Source organism: Cydia splendana, chromosome 26, assembly GCF_910591565.1.
Source record: "Cydia splendana chromosome 26, ilCydSple1.2, whole genome shotgun sequence".
Taxonomy (NCBI): Eukaryota; Metazoa; Arthropoda; class Insecta; order Lepidoptera; family Tortricidae; genus Cydia; species Cydia splendana.
The window spans coordinates 2293199-2311558 of NC_085985.1; the positions used below are offsets into that span (position 1 = coordinate 2293199).

Here is an 18360-nt window from a genome sequence, read left to right on the forward strand (position 1 = left end):
TATATAATATGTCACAAAGCGCTCGGTGTTATATATATATGTTACAAGTCGCTCGGTCCATGATATGTCGCTATGTGGACGAGGTGTCGCTGGCTAGTGGCAGCGCCGTCGCACGCAAAAATAGCGACTTTTTTTTAAAGAAAAGTACAAATGATTGTGATCATTCTAAAATTACGAAACTAGTAATTTTATATGTCATTATGATATTATTATAATGTAATATATACGAGAAAGTGTAGTAATGTATATTTTTTTCTCAGGTGCAATTTTAACGGACGAGGCGCGAGGGGGCAGCACCGAGCTCGCGTTTAAATACGCGGTATACAGGATAAACAAGGAGAGGAGCGTGCTACCAGATTCTACGCTGGTCTACGCTCCCATACAATATATACCGGCGGGGGACTCTTTTAGAAGCTATAAGAAAGGTAAGTTACAAATACGCGGTAAAACTAACCTCGAAGATGTCCAAAGGAGCGGTCGCCCAAACAGCAGTAACTGTAGAAAACGTGTCTATTACATAAATATTGGTCCGAGAAGACCCACGAATGACATATACGGACATTGAAAAGATCCTAGGGGTTAGTTCAGGGGGCGTTAATATCATCCTACATCAACATCTTGGAGCGAGGAAGCTCTGTTGTCGTTAGATCCCGCGTTTGCTAACAAACCGATGAAGTTGCGATTTCTGCCCTGTAGGATCAAAACTGGCAATAACGTTTTCAAAATTGGTTTAGACGAAGTTGACATCAACATCTTCCGCGCGAGATGATGTCAACTTTAGCCAGTCTTCTCCGAGATCACGGGGACAACGCGGCCGCCGGCCTCGAAACGTCGGAGGTAAATCTTAAAACTTCAATACGCGATTTAGTCCCGTTGTACAATTTAATAATGTGTAAATATCGTGAAAGTTTAAATCAGTGTGGTCCACTGACAGTGTCAACACTACCACGTATGTTGTACGTACCACGAGTCACTACTCGTGGTACGGGTAAAGGTACACAAATGTTTATATACTACGCACGCATCACAATTTATTTCTGTTTATTCGCTTCCACATTCCCCCAAAACCCCTTTTACTAGCAAAAAGCAAGCTCATATTTCACCAGCGCAAAAACTAAAAATGTAGCGTAAAAACAGACCGGAAGCGGAGTGGCGGGAGAGCAATATGGCCGCCGGAAACTGTAAATTTGAGGGTGCTTGACACGTTGCGTTTAAAATAAGGGCTTTGTTGTATTCCGTCGAGTCAGGGATTGGGAAAAGTTAAGTGACGAAAGAGAGCCATTATGTTACCGCGACCACTTAAATTGTGGTGTAATCATTGATCTATTATTACTAACGTATAAGGTGGTGGTACTGGTGCTCGACGCGGTCCCAGTACATGTCATCTTGAAACTTAAGTCATTGTCAATAGAGGTGACAGCAGGGTGTCATCTATTGGGCATTGGCATGTCGAGCACTAGAACCACCACCTTAGAACCGGCACAGAGAACCAGTATTTTGTGCCAAGAGTTGTTGTTTCGACAACAAACCATAGAAGAGGAGCATGAGTCACGCGACCTAAACGCGTAAGCGCCATGAATTTTTCTGCGCTTACGACGTTTTGGTCGCGTGGTAGTTGCGATTGCGACAACTGACAGTGTCAACACTACCACGTACGTTGTACGTACCACGAGTCACTACTCGTGGTACGGGTAAAGGTACACAAATTTTTATATACTTCGCACGCATCACAATTTATTTCTGTTTATTCGCTTCCACATTCCCCCCAAAAACCCCCTTTACTAGCAAAAAGCAAGCTCATATTTCACCAGCACAAAAACTAAAAATGTAGCGTAAAAACAGACCGGAAGCGGAGTGGCGGGAGAGCAATATGGCCGCCGGAAACTGTAAATTTGAGGGTGCTTGACACGTTGCGTTTAAAATAAGGGCTTTGTTGTATTCCGTCGAGTCAGGGATTGGGAAAAGTTAAGTGACGAAAGAGAGCCATTATGTAACTGCGACCACTTAAATTGTGGTGTAATCATTGATCTATTATTACTAACGTATAAGGTGGTGGTGTGCTCGACGCGGTCCCAGTACATGTCATCTTGAAACTTAAGTCATTGTCAATAGAGGTGACAGCAGGGTGTCATCTATTGGGCATTGGCATGTCGAGCACTAGAACCACCACCTTAGAACCGGCACAGAGAACCAGTATTTTGTGCCAAGAGTTGTTGTTTCGACAACAAACCATAGAAGAGGAGCATGAGTCTCGCGACCTAAACGCGTAAGCGCCATTAAATCTTTTCTGCGCTTACGACGTTTTGGTCGCGTGGTAGTTGCGATTGCGACAATTTCTTCTATCTATAATAACTCAATGGGTGTACTTAATGAAGATAAAGTTTCTTTTCTACTTATTCTGTGCCAGAAGTGCCAGACATTTGATCGACTCAAATAATTATTAATTTGTTTATTTCGTTGCAGCGTGTCACGAGATAAAGTCCGGTGTGGTGGCGCTCTTCAGTAGCGGCGGCCCGACGTTGAGTCGATCGTTGAGCGCCCTCTGTCGGTCACTCAACGTCATACATCTGTCATCTTCAGCAGACACGGCTAGTCAAGGTAATAGATGTATCATCAGTAGTAGCTCGACGTTGAGTACATCGTTGAGCGCCCTCTGTCGGTCACTCAACGTCATACATCTGTCATCTTCAGCAGACACGGCTAGTCAAGGTAATAGATGTATCATCAGTAGTAGCTCGACGTTGAGTCGGTCGCTGAGCGCCCTCCGCCGGTCACTCAACGTCATACATCTGACATCTTCAGCAAACATTGCTAGCCACTCACATGATTGATATTTTTCAGTGACCTCTATTATTATGATAACATAAGGGTGACAGCTGGCAACTACAGTTGCCAAAACATGTGAGTGGCTAGTTAAGGTCAGTTGCACTACATCTGTTGATCTGTTGGCGAGAGCTCTGTGTCCACTCAACGCCATACACTTGTGAGCTGCGAATACAGCTCACTTTCTCACGGATGACCTAATTTAACAACAGCAGCTCTTGGCCTAATAATCTGGGGGCACGGCAATGCCCCTGCTAAGACCAGCAAACAAAAAATGGTCATTTCTCTATAAAAACGTACCGTAAAATGGGGTGAGTAGGGATTACGAGGGCAGTTGGGTTATGAATGGGGTGAGGAGGGATGACAGAGGGGTGAGTTGGTTTTTACAGGCTACTGCTACGTAAATTATATAACAAATCAAGCTATTATAATGTTCATAATCTCAAAGTGTCGATCCAACAATTTTCAATGCTCACCTTAGTAGGAGATCCCTCCTCACCTCAACTACAGGCTGAGCTGGTATTTCCTACTATTTCGTGTTTATCTCTAAAGTTATGAAATGGAACTACACAAAATCATAAAAAAAAACTAAAATTCAAACGACTGGAACATTTTTAAGTTTAAAAATCAGTTTGCCACATATAAAAATATAGTTTTATCGAGGCTTGAATGTCAGTTTTGTCCCTACTCACCCCATTTTACGGTACTCTACTGTTTCCTCCGTGGTTTTTGACACTAGCTAGAGCAATATTTTTGTCAACACGGACATAATAAAAAAAAAACAAATAATATACATGCATACAAAGTTTGACACCGGCCGCCATTGCCATTATGTTATCAATATCTTAGTTGAACTTTTTCGCTTTTTTGATATTCTGTTTTTTTTTATGCGCTAGAGCACTCCAAACATCGCAAAAACGGCCTAATTGACTATACCGCAAAGAAAATCATTGTATTCAAAAGTAAAACAGTCCGATTTAAATTTCTCTTTAGAAAAAAGGTTTTATCATTGACAACTATTACATTCTTGGCTTTTGCCCAATAGATCGCACGTTAAATCTTATTACAAGGCTGTACAACAACTTTTCTTCTAATGAAGTGCCGGAGAATGGGATTTGAGTGCCAAAACTGTCCGTCCTTCTTTTATTTACACTGCACCACAGAATAAATAATAGTACTAGGTACAGAAGAGTCACTTCTAACAAAACGCGTCTGTTACGATCAGGACAGATATGGCCGCTAGGTGGCGACAGGGGTACGTATTGCAATGTCTAAAATTAAAAAAACTAACGTTAAATAACCTACGTTCAAACTACCTAAAATCGAAATACCTCATGATTTTAAATACCTAAGCAAGTAACACCTACCTACGAATTACCTAAGCTTAAAATACCTATTGGACTAAATATCTAATGTTTGAAATACCAAAAGATATGTCACCTAAATTTGATACACCAACATTTGAAATACCCTATGGTCAAAATACCTAAAATGATTCATTTGCTAGCTATTTGTACGAAGTAGTAGGATAGGTTCCGCGAGCGTAAAAGAGGGTAGATTGAACAAAGTTGAATTATTTTCTGTTAGTTGTTAGTCACCCACTAGATGGTTCAGGCGGAGTATGTCACTTTCTTAGGACGTCACATTCTGAGGACGTCACATTCTGAGTTCGTCACTTTCTGAGTACGTCACTTTATGAGAACGCCACTTTCTGAGGACGTCACTTTCTGAGTTCGTCACTTTCTGAGTACGTCACTTTCTGAGTTCGTCACTTTCTGAGTACGTCACTTTCTGAGAACGCCACTTTCTGAGTACGTCACTTTCTGAGGACGTCACTTTCTGAGAGCGCCACTTTCTGAGGACGTCACTTTCTGAGTACGTCACGTTTTTTTAGCATAGGTACGATATCATCATCATCATCATATTTCCAAGCAGATGAAGTCGCGGGTCGAAGCTAGCGCAACATATTATCTACAGTCCGCAGATATAAATCTCTCCATAACTCTCAGAATGACCTTCGGATTTTAGAAAGATACATCGGGTATCGGCGGTAGCATGCGAAGGTGATACTGTTGTTCTGCTTTCTTACTCACTCGCAAAAAGTTAGGGATACCTATTGTCTCAATGTAAAACAAGCCCTAATTTAATGACGTTATGCTTAATATTTGGTTGATGACTATATTGCTATTTGACTTTTTGTCATAATCTAAATAAAATAGAATCAGAATTTGAAAGCAGAACGTCACACCGTCATTTACTACTTCTCGTTGAAATTATACAGAGTGGTAATAATAACAGGCATATTTTTTTGTAGGTACTTAAGTATATTTTTTATAGTTTGTGTTTTTTTTATTTAATCTCTAGTTTTAATTAAAATTTACTTTCACATAAAAAAGTAAATTAAAACAAAATTTTTAAATTTAATTTGTAAATAATTTTACAGTACTTAAAAGTCACATATTTTAATATGAATCTAAATATTTACCTACTAGTTATGGTGGTATTAACTACTCTACACAGGTTGTTACAAAACTCGATGTCCAAAATTTTTAAGTGAAAACTTCTTTAGCGGCGCTGTGTTCTTTTTGTGATGGGGAAAAAATGTTAAACTCGCGACAGGTCACGTGACCGTAAGATTCGTAAGACGTAAGACGGACACGTGACCTGATCGAAAAACTGTTACAATGTCATTGAGTTTTCACTTCTGTCGGCACTCCCGGAGTGCAACCCGTTGTTTTTTTTTTTAGATTCTTCACTACGTGGGCTATCAGATTACTAATTTGGGAACTTTCCACCTCGATTCCTTTGAGCGGTGACTCTGTCAAATTATGACTATTGTCACTTTTTTATACCTTTAATAAAAACTTAGGGACTAGCAGTTTCTAAAATAACCAAAAGTCGTTGAACTCGCATGTTTTTTTTTAATTAGGTAAAATCTAAACTTGACTTGCTTGAACGTAAAACTTTGACTTTTGTCTTTTTTTCCAACTCGCAGCCAAGTGAGGATGCTGATTTTTTTAAGCAACTGCGTCGTTTGTAAAGGATTATGTTATAAAAAGAAACATTCAAAAAAGTTCAATAGTTTTTTTAAATAAATTAATTGGTTCGGGCCGGAATTTCTTACAAAAGTTAAAAGTTCAAAAATTCATAACTCGAAAGCTACGAAAAACCGGCTAACATATTCTATAATTGAATTGAGGAATCTAAAAAAAAATTTGGACGTCGTGGTATAGACCACCCTGTATAGTTTTGAGTGTTGGATTGCAAGTTGCAACTAAATCAGTACGACGCTGTCATTTTCTATTACGCGAATACGTCCGATTTTACCCGAAAAACGAAGTTCATTCTGAGAGTTAACGGACTGTAAGTGGTCAAACAAATTTGTCATTAAATAAGAACAATAAAAACTACACTCATCCTTTTCTTTTTGGTGCTAGTACTAGTGTAAGACAAAGATAGTATGTTTATCTCTGTCTATGTTTAAAATGAGACAGTCCTTTGACAAACTTTATAACCTTTTTGTAGTTTCGGATTTTAAATAGAAAAAAATCAGCGATGTCAAATCGGCGACATGATAGATTTTTATTGTCAGGCTAAAAGTACAATGTAATATTAATTTAAAAATTCATCGTGTAACCTATATAGGAAGAAAACAAACAAATAAATTACATTAAATATATGCAGAACATGAGAACTAAGAGAAAGCTATCACTCCATACGCAGAAGTGATTGATGGCTGAACATATATTCTGAATATGCCGTTGCCGATATGAAGAAAAAATCCTTTGACGCCTATTCTCCACAGGTGAATCGAGAAGAAATATTGTCTGAACCAAAACTGCAAGAGCTGATTTTTATACGCAGATATCCAAAATTTACACTATCATCAGAAAAAAAGACGTGAGTTTATGGAGACATGACAGAAGTCGCGGTATGCTGAAGAATATGTTGTCACGAAAGGAGCGGCAGTCCGTTTAAATGTAAATATGTGGGAATGACCTTCTACTGGTGTCAGCGAGCTTGCCATGATACCTTCACCAGCTAATCACAGCGGCGAATGATAAAATCATGGTTCCTACTGTGCGAAACATTTATGTGTATTGAATCGAAGCTGTTGCCGGCCTAACTCCAATCTGTGGCTAAATGTTTTGGTGCTTGTAGTTTCTAAGTATTCTGAATATTATGATTTAAACATAATTAGATTGTTTTTTTATTATTTATTTCTCTATTTTTCACTTTATTGCACGAAACATAGGACGTTTTGCCAAATGGAATTCTCTACCAGTCAGGCGTACGGCAAACAGAGATTGGTATTGGTATGTAGGATATAAAAGCGACCGTATGTCGAACAGCTAATCTGGTTGCTGGCAGTATACATTTTTCGTGCAGGTATATTATACTGTTAAATCGTACCTATGCTAAAAAACGCGACGTCCTCAGAAAGTGACGTCCTCAGAAAGTGGCGTTCTCAGAAAGTGACGTCCTCAGAAAGTGACGTACTCAGAAAGTGGCGTTCTCAGAAAGTGACGTACTCAGAAAGTGACGTACTCAGAAAGTGGCGTTCTCAGAAAGTGACGTGCTCAGAAAGTGACGAACTCAGAAAGTGACGTCCTCAGAAAGTGGCGTTCTCAGAAAGTGACGTACTCAGAAAGTGACGAACTCAGAATGTGACGTCCTCAGAATGTGACGTCCTAAGAAAGTGACATACTCCGCCTGAACCCACTAGATTGCACAACGATGAAATATTCATTCATACGTAAAAATTAAAAAAAAATATTAAAAAAAAGCCTAAATTAACCAAAATCCGAATCAAAGGTAGATCCGAATCGGAGCACCCCACTATCCACGTGGTCTTATCTGTCCTACCCCTAGAGTGTATGTCAAAAGCCGGAGGCGCGCAGGGGAAGCAGCCCTCGCCCGCCGTAGCAAAGCGCAGAGCACAATGGGAGCCGCAGCGGCTGAGGCTGGTCGCCGAAGGCGACCAGCAAGCCGAAGCTGCGAAGGCTCCCATTAGTGCTTGCGCTTTCATACGCAAGGGCGAAAGGGCTGCTTTGCCCGCAGCGCCGGAGCAGATGCGCAGTCCGACTTGATATTGAAGCTCTGGATGGCTCCGTCGCGCCGTCATATCTTCGCACTCCGCATCTGCTCCGGCGCTGCGGGCAAAGCAGCCCTTTCGCCCTTGCGTATGAAAGCGCAAGCACTAATGGGAGCCTTCGCAGCTTCGGCTTGCTGGTCGCCTTTGGCGACCAGCCTCAGCCGCTCCGGCTCCCATTGTGCTCTGCGCTTTGCTACGGCGGGCGAGGGCTGCTTCCCCTCCGTGCCTCCGGCTTTTGACATACACTCTAGGGGTAGGACAGACAAGACCACGTGGATAGTGGGGTGCTCCGAATCGGATTTGTTTGTTTAAGGTTTACAAAAATCGGCCAGGTTAACAATAGTCTACTTAAGATTCGGACTTGCAAATATTGTATGTGGTGAGTTGTATACTATGCAAACTGAAGTATTCTGCAAATTAAACATTCATTGAAAATGATTTCTGCCAAACAGGTTACGCTGTAGTAAAACCAAACATACCATTAGACATTTTTAGCTTTTGGTATTTAATCATTACGTATTTAGATTTTAGTGATTTTGGACGTAGGTAAATTTACATTAGTGTTTTTAATTTTAGACATTATAATATGCACCCTTTTAAACTTTAGATATTTTGAATTTAAGTCAAAACACCATGAGGTATTTAGATTTTAGGTATTTTGAACGTAGGTTATTTAACGTTAGTTTTTTTAAGTTTAGACATTGCAATACGTACCCGGCGACAGCGCCACGCGCGGTTTATGGCTAGCCACCAAAATTGGTGTGGAACGGATGTACTTTTAGCCATGGTATAATAATATACTCCGCCTGGTACTCTATTCCGAGATTCGCGTATGACCTAACTGACACGGGCCTACGTCATCATGCTGTTTACAGGTTCTCAAACTTTAAAATGTGGGAGAATTTTAACCAACGGTGAAAATTATTTTAAAGGCATTAATTTTAAGTTATTTATTATGTAGAAACATAGTAAAATAAAACAAATCTAATGTATTAAATTAAATTTTATTTATCTATACAAGACAAACGTTTAAAAAACTAATTCACAGTTACACATTAATTACCAAGCTTACGACGTAAAAAGTTTGGAAAACACTGCGACTGCTGACACTGAGCGAGAAGGAAATAACAATTAACACGCGTTCGACAAGGATGACGGTCAGGGCATGAAGTTATCTAGATCCGAATTGTCAAATGTGACAGCGCTATCCTGTGTTGCCAGTAATGTAAACAGAATTACCCGAACGTCTGAAATTTCTTTCGTGAATCGGAAGATATTGCTAACGAGTAATTAAAAATGACGTGTTATTGTAAAATTTAAGATAAAATACATTATAAATGAAAATTATAAAATTATAAAGAAATATTTTAACTTATTAACCATAGCTATAATGTACCCATGTAACATGTTATGTTGAAATAAAGTGGCTATGTTATTGTGACGTAGGCCCGTGTCACTCTGGGAATAGAAGACCATGTTTTATTAGACCATGCTTTTAGCTACCTGTTGCAAAGCGACGAAATCGCGGAGTGGGCCACGCCTGACTGCACTTACGTGGTTGCTGACAATACAAAACACTTTAGGGGCGACCCCACACTAGCATCTTCTGAGCGTCGGCGTCTAGTCAGCGCTATGGGGCCTATGGGAAACGGCGTCGCTGCGCAGTTGCGCCAAGGTTGCGTCGAGCAGCAGCCTTAGAGTTAACTAAGTTTGAAGACCGGTCTGGCCTAGTGGGTAGTGACCCTGCCTGCGAAGCCGATGGTCCTGGGTTCGAATCCCAGTAAGGGCATTTATTTGTGTGATGAACACTAATATTTGTCCCTGAGCCATGGGTGTTTTCTATGTATATAAGTATGTATTTATCTATATGTATAAGTATGTATATCGTCGCCTAGCACCCATAGTACAAGCTTTGCCTAGTTTTGGGCTAGGTTGATCTGTGTAAGATGTCCCCAATAAAAAAAAAAAAAAACTAGACGCCGACGCTCTGGAGATGGTAGTCTGGGGTATCTCTTACGGTCAAGTTTAAGAACCAGGCCACGTAGCCAACATGCCAATCGTTTACGCTCCGTAGCGATCGAAACGCAACTGTCACTGTCGCACTAATATGGAAGAGTGATAGAGAGACACAAAGCGTTTCGTTGTCGAAGCGATAGCGATTGACACCTTGGCTAGGCCGGCAGTTCCAACAACACAACAAGAAACAATGTTCCTAGTGTGTGTGTGAGCAGAAAAACGAAGAGGCCGTAATAAATTAAACACAGGCGCTCTATCTAATGGCCCATTTACTACTAACACAATAAACTCAAAAAATCTTTTTAATTTAAGATTAGTAGTTAAGATTGTAAATATGCATGCTTTTTTAGGGTTCCGTACCCAAAGGGTAAAACGGGACCCTATTACTAAGACTTCGCTGTCCGTCCGTCCGTCCGTCCGTCCGTCTGTCACCAGGCTGTATCTCACGAACCGTGATAGCTAGACAGTTGAAATTTTCACAGATGATGTATTTCTGTTGCCGCTATAACAACAAATACTAAAAACAGAATAAAATAAAGATTTAAATGGGGCTCCCATACAACAAACGTGATTTTTGACCAAAGTTAAGCAACGTCGGGAGTGGTCAGTACTTGGATGGGTGACCGTTTTTTTTTGTATTTTTTTCGTTTTTTTTTTGTTTTTTTTTGCATTATGGTACGGAACCCTTCGTGCGCGAGTCCGACTCGCACTTGCCCGGTTTTTTATGAAATAAACAGATTAATTTTTTTTTTTTAACTTTCTTCCAATACTACACCACGCTCTCAGGAAATCTAAATAAAATGACGTTTTGCGTTCCAGAACACAACGACCCAGACTCTTTCACCGTAAACCTGTATCCATGGAGACAGCTCATGGATAGAGCATTTGCGGACCTCACGGCCTACCTCAACTGGACCAGGATGGGGGTCATTTATGAAGACTATGGCTATGGTGAGAACTCCTTATACGTACCGTAATTATGGTTCATGTTCCATTTCTCTAGCCCCCGTAACATAGAGAATTTAACACAGTAAATTTTTGGAAGTTTGTATGGGGTAGGTACCATATTTTTTTCTTGACCTTCCATTGAGTACCATATTTTTTTGCTAAGTAAAATTACTACCTACACAAATGTAGGTACCATAAATTTGGTGTTGGCATCTAACATGGCATATATGTTAGCGGCTTTCCAAAAATAAGAGTAATAATACCGCATTCTTATTTACTTGTGTTCATTTATAAAAAGTAAGGTGATTGAACTTCCCAATTTTACTTTAGTTAAAATAATTAAACAATTGTGACGCCACTACCGGTCAGCCCACCTCACCTGACGAACAGGTGGAAGTGGTCGAGATTGGAGGGGCGATGGTCTAATAAAAGGCCTTGCACCTCATTAAAGCGACCATTATTATCTGAGCAACCTTAGCAGTAAGACCTTAACAGCCTATGCTGACAAAAAGTGTCCTATAAGTGTATTATTGTCATTTATTGTACGATGGTGCTACTAATATTACTGTAAATAGCTAAAGTGCTGATAGTTTAAAAAGTGTGCTGTGTAAAGTTATAAATAAACGATAAATATGAGTATTTTACAACGAAGTTTCTTTTCTACAACGAAGACCTCAGCCTTCCTACTACGAGTTACCACGATTAGCGCTCAAAAGGAAGCCGAGCCCTAACATCAGAAGTGCGCAAGAGAACCTGAAACGCCATGTGGATTGGATGAGCAACAAGTTATATTTGCTGCATACATTAAAACACAATTCAACAACCGAAGAAGAATCAACGTGTTGCCAATTATCGGTGGCCAATTTACGACACGAGCAGTAACTCATTTGGTTAACGTTTTAGTAAATGTTGTTGTACACAATATTATCTGGTGAGACGCTTTCATTTTGACAAATTTTAAGTTTGAATTGATTTATTTTAGAAAAAAAATAATGCATGTGCGATGAGCGTTGTGATTAAATATACTTAAAGTAACCACAAAAATGGTACTGGGACATCTTAATACTTATCTATACAAAGAAAACTTACTAAAATCATCGCCAGTGGTTGTTATTCTTGTAATGCATTCTAAATTCCGTATAAACACAATAAGTCACACAGTAATCGAGTAATAAAAGCAATCAAAATCTATCACAACAAAGCAAAAACTAATGATAAAAAGAGATAATGTAACTTTATATCACTACATCGCCAGCCACTCACATTTAAGTAAACATTTAACATGGAATTATGAAGGCACATAGCTCAAACAAGTTATCTACCCACATAATCCTAGAATTGCTAACTTGAATGATAATAGTAAAGTAATACCTATTCAATCTTATTTGTAACCGTGATTACAAGCTTTTTGATTTTTTTTTTATGAATGACATTAAGATAATTTAACGGACAACTTTTAAACATTTATTTCGAAACCAGTTTTAGAATACATTAAATATGTGGGCGATAAAGGGCTGATATTATGATGAGGGTGATGAAGAAATTAAACATATTTTCTTGTTAATAAATATCATTTATTCTATACAACGCTAACAAAATATTTATTCTACGTGAATTAATATATTACGTTTATTAGTAATTCGCCATACTTTACGAGCGAAATCGTTGCATAATTATCAAATTTTTATCGCATATTTTCGAATCAATTTATTAAGTATGAATTTTGAAAATTAATCCACAATAAGTAACATAATATCAAATTACATAACTGATGCACATTTAGTATACCGCGTAAATCAATATCTCTCAGTAAAATCCATCAGAATACAGCTTGAAAGTCAAACGTTTAAATAAAACGGTACAACCAAAACGTACGTAGAAATGTCAAAATTCTGCTTATTTTACTTTGCTCAACTACGATCCATTTCACGGTGTAAGTAGCTGTACTGTTGTTAAAAGTTATCACCTCCAAATACATTTACTTTAATATATGGCAATGTTATGAATATCATTATGCATTTCATTCATATATATAAACAAAATTAAAAAAAAATATATAGGTACATGTGATCAGTATTAATCATACTTTATTTGTATGTACTGTAATAACATTAGTTGTACGTTAAGCAAATAATTAATATTTTATTAATAGAAATAACATGTGTGATAAATAGTAGCCTCAGATTTCTGTGTTTTGTTGTAGAAGTACGTGTTGTTGTGGCGCCGCCCTGCTTTTGGATTCTAACACACATCAGGATTTACAACAGGAGGAAACCGATTTAAATACAAAGATGCAAAAGAGACATTAATTTACGAGTGATTAAACTTAACGTTATGTAAGTACGTATTTAAGTAGCAATGATTCAAGTGATCAGAGGAGACATAATGATAAGTTGTAGGTACTTGTGATTTATGATTACTTATCTCGTATTAGTCAACTACACTAGGTACTAGTTACAATAGTAGTAGTTACTTATCAAGTTACAAATTATCATGAAGCCAATCCAAATCTGACAGATGTCCTTTACATAGTAACACAAAATGACAAATCATAAATCGATTCATTAAGGACAAAGTACAAAACCACAATATTGTCGTCTCTTTAAAACAGCCAATATTTTGCTATGATGATACTTATTACAAAAAAAAAGTAGAGACCATTTAATGAAGAATACCGTTTATTACCAATCCAACCACATAATGATTTTTTTTTGGAAAAACCCTTTAGCATGCCATAGGTAATATTCAGTCATGAATGAAAATATGAAAATTCCACACAAGATAAAAATCCGAACAGAGTGATTGAGTGAATATCGCTTTTTGAACTTTTACTATTGTATAATTTTTGCAAATTCAATTTAAGATCCTACGTGAACAACTATCTATAAAAACAACCCCGTTAAGTAATGTGTGTGCCACTTACTTAGATTCATCAGAAGGATCTAGTCTAGTAACTGGGCTATTGAAAGATTTGAAAGTATAAACAGTTGCCACTTGTTTGGATGGTTCAGAGGGACTACTCCAACAAATGGGCCATTAAAAGGATAAAAGTTGCCACTTAAATATATGGATGGTTCAGAGGGATTAATCCAATAACTGGGCCGTTCAATAAATGGGAACCATAGTCTGCCGGCCACTTGCTGTAACGAATCTGAAGGGCTTCAGTGACTGGGCCGTCCAACTAACTGGTTCCCTAAGCTCAGACTTTATTTTATCTGCCACTTGTTGGATCGGTCATACAGATTTAGTACAACAACTGGGCTGGTAAATTAACTGAGCATTCCTTATTTTTAAACCGATTACTCGAGCACGAGTTTCGGCTCATCAATTGATCCTTCTCATCCTAAATTCAAGTTAATCTTTGTTTAGCAACGTTCAAGACAGGTTCAACTTCGTGTTTGGTCTTCATGTGTAATATGAGTTAAGAAATAAAGTACAGAAATTTAAATAGTACTTATAAACAATAATACAAACAATTTATCATTCCAAACATCAAAGAAATACTATAGCTTTAATTTGAACTTAAACAAATTAATAACAGCTTCTATTAGAAAATATTTAAAATAGCTTTTATGATAATATAATATTAAATTAAAAGCACTTAAACTACCCCATCGTGCAAATCCATTGTGTAGTGTTGTGTTTCTCTTCTTATTTTTTAAATTGATCATTAACGCTTTTTGGATGAGGTGGAGACTTTAAACCACAGTTTTTTTTTAGTATTCTCATCTTATGTAAAGCTTATGATGCTTACTTAGTCTTTGTTTAGAAGCGTTAAACTTCATGGTTGGTTCTCATATATTAATGAGTTATATTGAATCAATAAATTCCATAAACAAATTATGATCATTTAATCACTTTAGATACCAAAGAACTAATTTTAATAGAATTTCACTTACCTTTAGTAAATAGGAAGTATGCTGCGTAGTGTCACTAAATATAACTAAACCCAAGATTTACAATTCAGCAAATTTAATCAATCGTAATAATCGGTATTAACCGACAAAAGATGTCAAAAAAACTACACTTAGGTACATAAAAACTTAACTAAATGCATTATAAAAGAAGGCAACCGGGAGGTTTTTCTTGGCGCTTCTTTTCCACCAGAGCCTTTCCGAAGCGTCGGTAAACTCATTTTTCCTTTGGCAAAAATAAAAACATACAAAAAAATTATAAAAATAAAAAACCAACATTAATTTAAAGGTACAAGCAAGTAAATTTCTTTTTTAAAGTACTTGTGAATTAAAATGGATTGAAAATAATTAAAACATTCAAACCCCTAGGATCAATTCTATTATTGAATTATCACTTGATGTCAGAATGACCGAAGCAAAAGTCATAAATAGCCGTGTTAGCGGGAACTAAACAATAATTTTATTACACTGTTTAAAATACATTTAATTTTTATTTCCAAGTGTAATTCATTTACAGTTAAATGTAACATTAATCTAAAATCATAAGAAAAAATCATGATCGTACATAAGACAGAAACATTAATTATGTTGAATCTTTGTTAACATAAGTTAAAATAATCGATAATTCATAAAAAAAAAATAACAATATGATACCTGCTGTATCTGACATACAAATCAAGCAGTAAACTCAATCTCACCAAAAACATTCTGTAAAAAACTAGCCAAGTCTCGATGGAGCTGCTTGTTTATCTCTAAAAAGTAATGAAATCTAGACAAAGTCGTGCCAAGTCTAAGGTTCCTTACTGCGATTTCTTTATTATTATAGTTAATGTTGTGTGACTTGGCCGTTGAAGGGTACACAAGGGTACAAAACCAGGTGCTCGATCTAACATAAAATAGACGTACAGACGGACTTCTATCAATGATTAGAAGCCCGTCTGTACTGGAAATAATTTTTTATACTGTATGTTTGGTGTCATGGAGCACCTGGTTTTGTACCCTTGTGTACCCTTCAACGGCCAAGTCACACAACATTAACTATAATAATAAAGAAATCGCAGTAAGGAACCTTAGACTTGGCACGACTTTGTCTAGATTTCATTACTTTTTAGAGATAAACAAGCAGCTCCATCGAGACTTGGCTAGTTTTTTACAGAATGTTTTTGGTGAGATTTCACTTCTTTTTGTAGAAACATGGGCATATTGATTTATTTTATTAGATTTTCTTATTTGACACATTTTTTTTCCTTTTAGGAGTAGTTTTTTTATTACCATATCTCTAAAGGCTCCGTCACACATGAGCGTTTTCAAAGCGCGGCGTGAGCGGGGCACGATGCGAGCGTGACGCGAGCGCGTGGCGCTCGCGATCTGCGCTTGGACGCAGCGGCCCGCCGGCGCGCTGCGCGCGCGACCCGCTTTGATCACGCCCGCGCAGTCACACACAACACAGCGCGTGTTCCGAGCGGTCACTCGATTACTGAACGTTGGACGTTGGAAAGCATGATCATTGACGTTGAATAGTTTCACGAGCGTTTTGTAGCCTGCAGCAGTATATTGCGACAATACTGCCGACTGCATTACTGCAGCAAATGTCAAATACGATTATGCTGACCGAATTTTTGATATTTACCTCAGTAATTCAGTCGGCAGTAGTGCATGCTGCAATCGTGCTGCAGTATAGCTGCCGACTGCATTACTGCCAAAAATGTCAAAGTTGATGTATTTTTAACCGCCTTAAAATAAAGGTTCTCAGTTTGACCCGTATGTATGTTTGTTCGCGATTATCTCGCGTTTGGCTGAACCGATTTTGATGCGGTTTTCAGAAAAGTGTTTGTTACATTCTGGTAAAGGTTTTAGTATACATAGATCTGAGCTGATGCTGAACCCTGGTTGTACCTAGTGGAACTCAGGTTTGGTGCAACATAAGCCCACGCTATTTTGGTCATCCGTCACATCTTGATGAGCACTTGGGAGAGCAGTACCTTAGACAGAGCTGATGCTGAACCCTGGCTGTACCTAGTGGAACTCAGGTTTGGTACAACATAAGCCCACGCTATTTTGGTCATCCGTCACATCTTGATGAGCACTTGGGAGAGCAGTACCCAAGATAGAGCTGATGCTGAACCCTGGCTGTACCTAGTGGAACTCAGGTTTGGTGCAACATAGGCACACTTTGTTTTGGTTAACCGACTTGTCGTCGTGTGCCTGTTGCAGAGTTCCACTAGGCGGTCATCAAGATGTAACCGATGACCAAAATAGCGTGGGGCTATGTTGCACCAAACCTAAGTTCCACTAGGTACAGCCAGGGTTCAGCATCAGCTCTATTTCAGGTACTGCTCTCCCAAGTGCTCATCAAGATGTGATGGATGACCAAACTAGCGTTGGCCTATGTTAGACCAAACCTAAGTTCCAGTAGGTACAGCCAGGGTTCAGCATTAGCTCTATCTTGGGTACTGCTCTCCCAAGTGCTTATCAAGATGTGACGGATGACCAAAATAGCGTTGCCCTATGTTGCACCAAACCTGAGTTCCACTAGGTACAGCTAGCGTACAGCATCAGCTCTATTTCAGGTACTGCTCTCCCAAGTGCTCATCAAGATGTGACGGATGACCAAAATAGCGTGGGCCTATGTTGCACCAAACCTGAGTTCCAGTAGGTACAGTCAGGGTTCAGCATCAGTTCTATCTTGGGTACTGCGTTCCCAAGTGCTCATCAAGATGTAACGGATAACCAAAATAGCGTGGGCCTATGTTGCACCAAACCTGAGTTCCACTAGGTACAGCCAGGGTTCAGCATCAGCTCTATCTTGGGCACTGCTCTCCCAAGTGCTCATCAAGATGTGACGGATGACCAAAATAGCGTGGGCGTATGTTGCACCAAACCTGAGTTCCACTAGGTACAGCCAGGGTTCAGCATCAGCTCCATCTTGGGTACTTTTCTCCCAAAGGCTCATCAAGGTTTGTCGGATGACCAAAACAGTGTGTGCATATGTTGCACCAAGCCTGAGTTCCACTAGGTACAGCCAGGGTTCAGCATCAGCTCCATCTTGGGTACTACTTTCCCAAAGGCTCATCAAGGCGTGTCGGATGGCCAACACAGTGTGTACATATGTTGCACCAAGCAAAACGCCTATGTCTGACGGAGCCTTAATACAGCTGAGACCAGCTGAGGGTTCTTCATCAGATACTTCAGACCTTCGATTGTTGACATCAAATGAAGCGGCCCACCAATTTGATTATTTTTTGTAAAGGCGGTATGTCGATCTCCAATAGTTTGGTTGGGCTCTTGTGTTTTCTAATCAGGGTCACCAGGTACTCCAGATCTTCGATTATCCTAGTTTTTATAGTTTTCCCTTTATGTGGCCATTAAACCCTAACTCTGTACCAAATTTCAGCTCTCTGAGTTTATGGGAAGTACTAGTTCTATTCTGATGATCATAAGTGAGTGAGTGTGTGTCATAAATGCGAAACTTTGCTTTCGCTTAACTTCGGAACTAAATGACCTACAGACTTGAAATTTTGGATTTTAAGTATGTGATTATAGCTTACTGGATGACGAAAATTT

The 18360-nt window shown here is 38.8% G+C and overlaps 1 protein-coding gene across 1 annotated transcript in view; it reads left to right on the top strand.

Moving 5' to 3' along the window:
• LOC134803244 (glutamate receptor ionotropic, kainate 2) overlaps window positions 1-18360 on the top strand; it is a 36818-nt gene that overhangs the window by 535 nt on the left and 17923 nt on the right. Inside the window, exons 2-4 of the mRNA XM_063775941.1 lie at window positions 261-425; window positions 2464-2709; window positions 10754-10885. Coding sequence (XP_063632011.1) covers window positions 261-425; window positions 2464-2709; window positions 10754-10885 — 543 coding nt within the window. The remainder of the gene's footprint in view (window positions 1-260; window positions 426-2463; window positions 2710-10753; window positions 10886-18360) is intronic.